Genomic DNA, 10,519 nt, shown 5'->3' with positions numbered 1-10,519 from the left:
CATTCCGTCATCATTCCTCATCTAATTTTTCTCGGGTCTATATCACCGTAAAAACCCACTAGGGATCTCTTCTGGTCGCCTTTTTTGTCTCAAGCACCATCACAGTCAGGAATATGTCCGGTAGAGTGATTTCAATAGTCTCCATTGCGAAGGCGACTTAGGCTTCGCGATCATCGTTTAAGAGTTGTTTTTCCGTACACACTGTCTGAAAGAATTTATTAAACTAGGCTGCTATTTGCTTCCATTCCGTGATCATTTCTTATCTAATTTTTCTCGGGTCTATATCACCGTAAAAACCCACCAGGGATCTCTTCTGGTCGCCTTTTTTGTCTCAAGCACCATCACAGTCGGGTGGGAGACAGTTTCCGGCGCACACCTGAGGTCGAAAGAGAGAGAGAAGGTGGCGTGTCGAGTGCGGAGAACACAGAAAACAAAAAGTAGCAAAACAAAATTTAGGTGGAGTTATTTACAAATAACTGCACAAATTTGCAAGTCGTTTTTTTAGGCAACAAACTAATTTAATAAAAGTATAAACGTAAACGAAGACTTGCATGTTATTGTTTTGTTATTATTACGCGCATGCGCAAAGCGATTCGCGCGTAGTGCATACTTTCGCCTTTCGCGCTGAATTTGAAACTGAATCCCAAAGCGGCGAAGCTGGAGTGGCTGCAGCGCCGAAGTGCCGCTCAGCCATGTATAACTTGGGGGATGCGGTGCCTATCGCATCATTTCCCGTAGACGAACTTCGCGAGGAAGAAGAAATAGTGAGGAAATACTTAAAAGATGTGAAGAAAGTGGACAAGCAGTGGACCGGGTACCTGGACAGTGATGATACGCTCAAAGAATTCGAGCGTGAGCTTGCGAGTATAAATGTCTCGTTTCAGACAGAAGTTTCTGCCCACCCCGATTCTGAGAAATGTAAGTATTCGTCCATCGTTTTACTTCTTGCGATCGTGATCCAAATTTTCTGGGAACGTCGGACGGGTGCCAGCGCGCAGAAAACGTATCAGATCTCAGCTAGTTTGAATCGCGTACATTCCTAAATTAGGGTTGCGCGTTTGCAAAATTAAACACGGAAGCCATTTATAGTTGTATGGGCTCACAATAAAAAAATGTAGCTTAATTAAGGTCAGGCAAGTCTTTAAAAAAACAATATAAGTAACATATTCTGTACCAATGGTATGATCAAATCTACATAAACGAAAGTTCACGCAACTAATACACAAAAGTAGATATGAGTACAAAATTGACAAAAATCAGTGCAATATTTATTGAATTTGTTTTACATGTTTGCCTATTTTCACATAAAGCTCGTAGCAGAACACTAAGGTTAGCAGTGAGGAAAGGCGGGTTTATTTTACAGAAGTGGAATGAACATCATATCAGTTTACAGAAGAAAAAAAAAAGTTCCTGAACTTTTTTTCCCCTTCAAGTGAATGAATTTGCTAATATGAAAAAAAATTATAAAATGTAGTTATCGCTTATTCTAGTTCCACTTGTGTAAAATCATGTGATAGCCTTTAACTGGGGCTTTTCTGGCAGCAATAAATAAATCCCTTTCTCCACTGCCAATTTCAGTGATTTGTTATGATCCATTTCTGTGAATAGGGAGCAAATGTGTAAAAAACAAACTTCAATAAGCCGTTTCTGCAGAGTAATTTATTACTTCTTATAAAGACTTCCTCCATTTTATGTCGAAAAGGTTTATAAACTTCAAAACATTCACTATAGTGATCTTCAGATGGTATGTTGGTTATTGATATGTGCACATGTTGTCATGGGAACCACTTTGACTTGTGCTTAATAAAAATAGACACTAGCAAGGCCTACAAAATTTTGTGTTCAGGCATTAGTAGGACATGCCACAGTGAGTTGAAGCCTGCTTAAAATTTATGACAAGGGTCTGTACAGCTTTGATGCATGAGCGTGTAAACCAAGTACAAATTTTCACTGTGGTGTTCAAATATTTTCAGCACGGCTACTGTTCTGCGCGAAGCAGAAAGGATGCGTCCTACCAATCGAGCTTGACTGCCCATTTAGGATTACTGCTAAATGTACGAAAGGGTGTGTATTTGGAAAAGAGCGCCATGGTGTCCACAGCAGACCAAGTGATGTAAGTAAAGGTTTGCATGTGAGCACATTTGTTGCAACAATACAGTGAGAGCAACATGGTCAGAGTGCCGTGGCCTTTGCCATGCTGCATATTACTGTGTATGAACTGCACAAGGAGTGAAATGTTCTACTAAAGGATAATTTATGGCACCAGGGATCGACACCAATTACTAGCAGGCAATATTCATATTTAACCTAGCTTCTGTATTCATAAGGAGATGTGCCATATTATCATATTCAACAGTCCTAGAAGGTATATTTCATGAGAAATCGTTAGAAAACGGAGGCGGGTTAAATTTGTCTACCCATTGCAAAGAATGCAACTGTGAGCCAATGCTTAACGGTATAAGGATTCTGGGCAGGAGTCGCGATCAGGTGGCACGGGAAATTCTTGAAGCCTTTATGATCAAAAAGAAGAGCAGCATTTGTGTTAGCGACTCGTCTGTATCCCTCTGTAGAAATGAAGTTTCATTCCTTGATAATTTTTTGTGACGGCATGCACTGTGCGACTTTAAGCCCGGAATTTTTAACGGCCTCGTGATGTTTAGTTAGGCGGGTTGTTAATTTCGTAGCTCGTTTGATTCTACTTTTGCTACCAGTGCTTTTTGTTGCTGTTGTTTTAGGTTTGACCGCTGTTGTTTTCTTTTGTTTTGACTCTGCTTTTGCTACGATCGTTTTTAGTTGCTTTTAGGTTCCCGACTGTTTTTGCTCCCCCTTTTTTGACTATGCCTTTGACTGCTTTTGCTTCATTTCTTTGACTCTCCTTGAGCTACAAATGTTGGTGTTGGTTTAGGTTTTTGACTGCTTTTGCTTCATTTGTTTGACTCGGCTTTTGCTATGATCGTCTTTTGTTTTTGTTGGCCTAGTTTTTTTTACTGCTTTTGCTTCATTTGTTTTGACTCTGCTTTTGCTACGATCGTCTTTTGTTGTTGGCTTAGGGTTCTGACTGCTTTTGCTTAACTGTTTTGACTGCTTTTGCTACGATTGTTTTATTGTTTATTTTTTATTTGTTAGGGTTCGGGCTGGTCGCTTCTCATGTCTTACTCTGCTGTTTTCGGTCCATACTGCATTTGCTATGAGATATGGCCTGCCTTCCGTTTAAAAAAAAAATGTTTTTTTTGCCCCCCGTTTTTGATAGTTTATCTACTGAGGTTAGAAATATCTTGTCTGATTTCCTGTTGGTGCTGCTCGGCGTTCACGTGTTGGGTTTGGAGCGGACTGTGGCGATGAGTCTGATGCTTGAGATGGACGTATAAATATGCCACCTTTCCGTTTAATAAATAGTTGGTAGTGTGCGCATGTGGTGTCCCCTTCTTGTCTGTGTCCGTTTCCGTGTTGCGCCGCCGTTCATTTCCATCATGCACCAACTCGCCCCCCAGGCCGTTATTCTAAGGCATATTTCATTGAAATAAGAAGGAATATGTTCTGGTAATTCACAACACAAGCTGACTCTTCCCTTTGCTTTCTCTCTAAGACTCAGAGTAATGCCACTCCTGACTGGGGTCCAGCAACATTTCCAAAGAGGAAAATGAAGCTCCAAGGCACAAAGAAAAAAGGGTGCATAGCCAGGATGCACACAAAAAGGATTGAAATGTTTCCAGAGTACAAGGTGTGTGAGGTTGTTATTTGTTTTTAGAGCAAATTAACCTTGTGGAAACACCCCATGCAGCTATGATGTCACTAACAATTGGAGAACAAGGAAACCATGAACTGAGTGGTGCATTACTGAATGTCTTGTGCAGTCTTTGTTCATAACATGCAGGCGGTTATTTCACTACCTTTGCACATATTTATCACAGGACAATATTATGAATGCAATTGAAGTGTTTGAGTTTTTGAGAAACCAGTAAGAAAGTAGAGGACATGCAAGCAGAAAAACTAACTAATATCAAGGGGCAACAATGTTATAGCAGAAAAACAAATTGAAGCCATAGAAAAGAGAAAAACTGGCAGCGGCAGCAGTTACACTGCTAGCGCACGGCATAACGTGGATGTGTTGACTGTCAGGGCTAGGACTGCCAGTTTGCCAGCTCATCCTCAGGCTATGTCCTGTGTTCACAAAACCTTTTACAACCCCTATAACACTATCAACGAAATCAGTTATCAGCATGGTTTCAACATGGCTATGGATTTTACAGTGCTCATTTTAAAAACATAGAAGATTTGATAGGGAATAGCGCATAATGGGTCAAGGGACAAGGAATGCTCCGAAGGCCTCGTTTATTCGTTGCCGGTGACAAGTGGGAAAGAATACAGACTGGCAGATGCATGAACGAAATGCTTCTTGAATACAAAAGGAATTTTGAGCAAGCTTGCAAAAACCTAGGAATACATTGCAGAGACTGCCCCTCAAAAACATGTGCACCTGAGTTCAGCAAATGCAAAGTAATGGTTAAACACAAAGAGCAATTGGTCCGCGAAGTCATCGATGTAGCGTCGATAGCGAGGCTGGGTGACCATTGCAACAGTACACCGTCTATTGCTCTAACAAAGAAAGAATTCGATATGCTAAAAGTTTAATTTACAGTTATGATTACTAATCTTCCTTTGTCATTTCAAGTTGCGAGAACGATATGGTTGTGATGCATGTGTTTTGACGGTGGTGCAGATGTTATAAGAAGCTGCGTTTCATCGAAATAAACTGCAGCACTTGTTCCTTTCTTGTCCCGTTGTTCGGCGCTGTTCCGTATCAAATTAATAACCAACTTGCCCAAGCTGCTGTCCTAGATAGAAGATGCAAGTCTTTCTTTTTTACTCACATTGGCACGCTGAATATTTCAGAAGCTAATTAATATTACTATGTATGGGGTTTAACATCCCAAAGCGACTCAGGCTATGAGAGGCCATAGTGGAGGGCTCCGGAAATTTCGACCACCTGTGGTTCTTTAACGTGCACTGACATCACACAGCACACGGGTGCCTTGCTTTTCGCCCCCATCTAAAAGCGGCCACGGTGGCCGGCATTCGATTCCACATCCGTGGGTACAGTAGTCGAGTGCCTTAACCACTGCACCACTGCTGCGGGTTATTTCAAAAGCTAAATTACTTGATGCCCAACATTCATGTCTTGCTGTCAAATTTCTGACAAAGTTGTCAAGCTTTGGTTAATACTACCAGTGAACTGGTAAAAAGAAGTATGCAAATATAATGAAATAAGGACACTATTATATTGTCACCAAATATAATGAAATAAGGAGACTATTATATTGTCACTTGCTTGTGGACACAGCACAGTGCATATAATTGCTTGTACGTATTTTTATGCTAGCACATATGAAAACTTGCCATTGAATTTTTTTACATACTTCATATTCCCTTTATTGTATTGCAGATAGAACTTCCACACAACTGTTCTGCGTACAGCAGGAAAGCGGCATCAAAAGCTGTAATGGCACGTTTGGAAAGTGCACTGTCCTCGGACAACCAGTATGCACCAGCAGTGGCCCGTGAAGTGAGAATATATGTGAGCTTTGATGCAAAAGATGGCCACACACAACATGATTTTGGCATGGCACTCAGCTTTGGCCAACCAATGAATGCTGAAGTGTCAGCCAAAATAAACCAACTTGTGCAGCAAGGTATTACATCAGTGACTGAAGTCCAAAAATGCTTGCAATTTTATGTAGAAGATGTTCTGTTTGCTAATAAGGAACCACCACAGCACTCATGCAGAACATTTTATCCAACACGAGATGACATACGCTCACACATACAGTCTGCAATCCGAAAAGACAGATACAGCTCAGTGGATCAAGTGAATGCGATGAAACTGATCGAAGATCTTCGAAGAAAAGACCCTACAGGAAAATACTTTTTCCAGCCATACAAGCAGCACCCTTCACAAGAATCCAGCACTATGCCATCACAGAAAAATGACAGCGTTCTCGAAAGTGTTGCAAGTGAATGCGAACAAACACTCATGTTTTGCATGCAGACCGCATTCATGGAATCAGCTCTACAGAAATACTCCGAAGATGTTGTATGCCTCGATGCTACAAATAAGACTACCGACTATGCACTTCCTTTGTTTTTTTTGGTAGTCAAGACACCAACAGGCTATGTTATTGTAGGCGTGTTTATAGTGCAATTCGAAACATCTGAGTGCATTTCAGCAGCATTAGAGGTTTTTAAATTGTGGAATCCAAATTTTTGCCCCAGGTACTGGATGATTGATTTTAGCCAGGCAGAAATTAATGCCATAAATTTGACATTTCCAGACAGCCGCATTGCTCTCTGCGATTTTCACCGTGAACAGGCTTGGGAGCGGTGGTGCCGGAAAAAAGAAAATAATATAAATGACAAAAATCAGGCACTCTTTTTGCTGCGTAAGCTAGCTAGGGCACATAGTGCAGAAGATTTTGCCATAGCGCTTCAAGACATGCACTCGAGTCAGGTGTGGACTGACAACCCTGCGTTCAGGCATTATGTGGAAACCCAATGGCTTCCGGTAAAAAAAATGTGGGCAACCTACCTCAGGCCTGGCCTCACAATCACAACAAATAACGGCACTGAGGCACAAAATAAGATGCTAAAAGAGCACTACCTCAAGTCACACAGTGGCCGCCGAAGCTTGACTGGCCTCTTACAAACACTACATACTTTCCTTGCAGATCGACAAGTACACTTTCAGAGAAAAAACTTACAGTCCTCCTCAGAGTACAGATTGTATCATGACAACATCCCACCATACTTGCACAACAGACCACGTAGCGTAGTACACCACATAATGAGCAGGCTGGCTGTAGCGGCGGACTTCATTAATGAATCGATCACAGCAGGGTGTCAGAACGGTACTTTTCTGGTGAAAAGTGCCACATCTGAAGGGACCGTCTACACAGTAAACTTTGCCGTGCCGAGCTGCAGCTGCCACGACTTCCAGAAACACGGCCTCCCATGCAAGCATTTTTGTGCAATTTTTTTGCTATGCGAAGCATGGGGATTTGACCAACTCCCACAACACTACCGTGATGGGCCACTAATGGCACTTGATCATGATGTCACCACGCAAATTGAGGACGGCCACAATAACTGCTACAACGTGTCGCCTATGACAAATGCAGACATAGTTGACAAATCAGGAAATCTGGCCTTGGAAAAATCATGCTCGCAAGGTATAGGCCAACTAAAAGCCAAAGTTCTGCAAGAATATGAAAGGGGAAAAAGTCTAGCCTACTACTGCACTGACAGCAAGGCCTTAGAGTATGTGCTTGCTCAGCTGCAAGAGTGCACTGCACAGCTGCGAGAGGGCACGCAGGCAACTGCAGGCTTAAACTTGCGAGGCTCACCGACCAAAGGCTGCTCAGGAAAAAGGAGCCAGGATTGCAGCCATAAAGATGTATCCGAACTAAAGAAACAGCGAACGGCTAAAAATGAACACTGGCGCAGTAGGGGACGTGTTGGCGAAAAGGCGGAAATTCTTAGAGCCACATATAACACAGCACCACATATTGAGCAGGAGTAACAGCAATTCACTGGCAACACGAGCAACTCTGTTTAAAAAACAGGATCACGTTCGATAGAACTGCCAGCTGGAGTGATGCAGCACAGCTGTGCTCATTGCCCTGTGCAAACAGATCTGGGAACACACATCACCTTTTACCAATTGGTGCCTATTGCACACTGCTGCATCTTCATATTGATTCCTGTTGTTAGTGGATTATTAAACTTCCTCATTTTGGTTTAGAAATTTAATTTTTTGTCTGCACTTTTTACAATTTTATTTCTCGTGTTGATTATCAGCTTTAGAAATGTTTTGAAACATTCGCTGCCAAACCTAGGGCCTACTCAAGTGCCAGCTTTTACTGTAGTCTTCATCATGTAAACCTTGATGGTAAAATGAGCATAAGAATGTGTTTGCTGTATATGAAATTAACATGTTAGTGTACTTACATGCACTGCTTTGTAACTTTGTATCTAGAAAAAAGAAAGCATGGTTCAAGTACTGCAATTTTATAGCATCTAACTGCATCACTTTTCGAGATTTTCTGCCATTTCTGTTTGATTTTATGAGAACTTGAAATTAGTTCTGCCATGTTCTTTTTTTTTTTTCATTGCATTGCATTAGCTTCTTTGCATTTTATTGTCTAAACCTTTCAATACTGTGCACAACAGTGAAATGAAGGCTTTCTGATTTGTTGTAGTTAAGAGAATTTTGAAGTTCTGCCGCAATAAAAGTGTTGTGTGAAATGTGAAGAGGATCGAACGTGTCTGAGCGACGAAATACTGAAATGTCAAGCATATTACACAGAGCCAACTACTCACATTTATGCCTGTAAATTGACTTGACTGCTCACTGTATCAGAAAGCATGAATACAATTTTGAAGGTTGACATATTGCATAGAAAGCATTTGGTAAATACTCGCAGATCATGACTAGCAGCCTACCGACATGTCTCAAGAGAAAAGTATATAATAGTTGTGTCTTACCAGTACTCACCTGTGCGGCTAAAGAAAAGGGTTCTATTTAAGTTGAGGATAATGCAGAGAGCTATGGAACGGAAAATGGCTGGTGTAACATTGAGATATAGAAAGCGTGCAGAATGGGTCAGGGAACAAACTCGAGTTAATGATGTCCTAATCGAAATTAAGAAGAAGAAATGAGCACGGGCCGGACATGTAATGCGAAGGAAGGATAATCGATGGTCGCTAAGGGTAACAAAATTGGATTCCGAGGGAAGCAAGCGTAGCAGGGGGCGGCAGAAAATCAGGTGGGCAGATGAGGTTAAGGAGTTTGCAGGAGTCAAGTGGATGCAGCAAGCCCAGGACCGGGTTAATTGGAGGAATACGGGAAATGCCTTCGCCCTGCAGTGGGTCTAGTCTGGCTGATGATGATAATGATAGAAAGCTCGTTCTCTTACTTTATCGCCCACAGACAATTACATAAATTGTAACCTAGATGAACCACACTGACACGGGATCAAATCTCGGCTACGCCGGTCGCATTTCGACAGAAACAAAATGCAACAGCGCCAGTACCGTTTGCTATATCAGTGCACGTCAAGGAACCCAAGATGATCCGAATTCATCCAGAGTTCAAGAAGAGGGCTTGGTCGGGCTGGTTCATGTTCATGTTCATGTTGAACGGAAAGAAGAAACAGCTCAAACGCACGTCCTGTCCGTTTGAACTGTTTCTTCCTTCCGTTCATCCGGAGTTCTTCAGTAGCTTTTGGACGCAAAAATTCGGCACCCACAAACCATATCTTCATCAAAAATGGGCGCAGGGAGGAGGCAAACGCACAAAAACATAACATGGAAAACTTGTGCAGCGCGGCACACAGTTTACCATTGAAGCCAAATTTAAGCGCTATTTTGCCAGCCATACAGGCGGCAGCATTCCTTCGAGATGTACTACAACCTTATCAACCGAACACTTGAGCGGCCACCGTGTGGACAACGCGCGTTGGCGTGCAAAGCACTGTCGACGATCAACCGAAGACCGCGCACAACGTCTGCTTAATATCCCAGCACGGCTCAGGCTATGAGGGACGCCGACATCGCACAGTACTCGGGCGCCTTGCTTTTTGCCTCCGTAACCTTTCTAGCCACCATACCTCCGTTAATCGAAAAGCGGCCGCCGCGGCCGGATTGAGCGGCCGGATTGAACTCGCATCCTAGTGGTCAGCAGTCGAACGCCCCAACTGAGCTATCGCGGAAGGGTTCGGACAATGTCAGTCACCGACACATTCAGTGTGATACGCACGTGCACGCACTTTGCAGTCAACACATGACGACATTCACATCGAAGAACACGCTCTCATGGTCACTAGGGGCGACTCTGACTGCTCTGACTATGCTCACGGTAAGACCAAGGTAAGACGGTAAAACAAGTTTGCTTTTCTACACTTCCGCTCACCGTGCTTCCGCTTAACTTTTTTTGTTTAGTATTTTTGGTCTCCTCTCTCAATCTCCTCTCTCGACCTCATGTGTGCGCCGGAAACTGTCTCCCATCACAGTCAGGAATATGTCCGGTAGAGTGATTTCAATAGTCTCCATTGCGAAGGCGACTTAGGCTTCGCGATCATCGTTTAAGTGTTGTTTTTCCGTACACACTGTCTGAAAGAATTCATTAAACTAGGCTGCTATTTGCTTCCATTCCGTGATCATTTCTTATCTAATTTTTCTCGGGTCTATATCACCGTAAAAACCCACCAGGGATCTCTTCTGGTCGCCTTTTTTGTCGCAAGCACCATCACAGTCAGGAATATGTCCGGTAGAGTGATTTCAATAGTCTCCATTGCGAAGGCGACTTAGGCTTCGCGATCATCGTTTAAGTGTTGTTTTTCCGTACACACTGTCTGAAAGAATTCATTAAACTAGGCTGCTATTTGCTTCCATTCCGTCATCATTTCTCATCTAATTTTTCTCGGGTCTATATCGCCGTAAAAACCCACTAGGGATCTCTTCTGGT

General features: G+C 42.6%; 1 protein-coding gene across 1 annotated transcript; it reads left to right on the top strand.

Moving 5' to 3' along the window:
• The first annotated feature begins 675 nt into the window (after positions 1 to 675).
• On the top strand, positions 676 to 7,091 carry LOC146206795 (uncharacterized). The gene is made up of 5 exons (XM_084575638.1): positions 676 to 918; positions 1,974 to 2,113; positions 3,587 to 3,721; positions 5,444 to 6,559; positions 7,044 to 7,091. The coding sequence occupies exons 1-5, from the start codon at positions 693 to 695 to the stop codon at positions 7,089 to 7,091; spliced, it is 1,665 nt and encodes a 554-aa protein (XP_084431764.1). The 5' UTR covers positions 676 to 692.
• Positions 7,092 to 10,519: the final 3,428 nt, after the last annotated feature.

Source organism: Amblyomma maculatum, chromosome 1 (assembly GCF_055883805.1).
Source record: "Amblyomma maculatum isolate TAMU_Amacu chromosome 1, ASM5588380v1, whole genome shotgun sequence".
Classification (NCBI taxonomy): domain Eukaryota; kingdom Metazoa; phylum Arthropoda; class Arachnida; order Ixodida; family Ixodidae; genus Amblyomma; species Amblyomma maculatum.
The sequence above is the reverse complement of the archived record's forward strand: the minus strand, read 5'-3'. Positions and strand labels throughout refer to the sequence as shown.

Coding starts and splice junctions, on each gene's coding strand:
- LOC146206795 (XM_084575638.1), top strand. CDS start 693: ATGTATAACTTGGGGGATGCGGTGCCTATCGCATCATTTCCCGTAGAC. Junction 919..1,973: donor CCACCCCGATTCTGAGAAAT/GTAAGTATTCGT, acceptor AAATATTTTCAG/CACGGCTACTGTTCTGCGCG. Junction 6,560..7,043: donor TGGAAACCCAATGGCTTCCG/GTAAAAAAAATG, acceptor TGCTATGCGAAG/CATGGGGATTTGACCAACTC.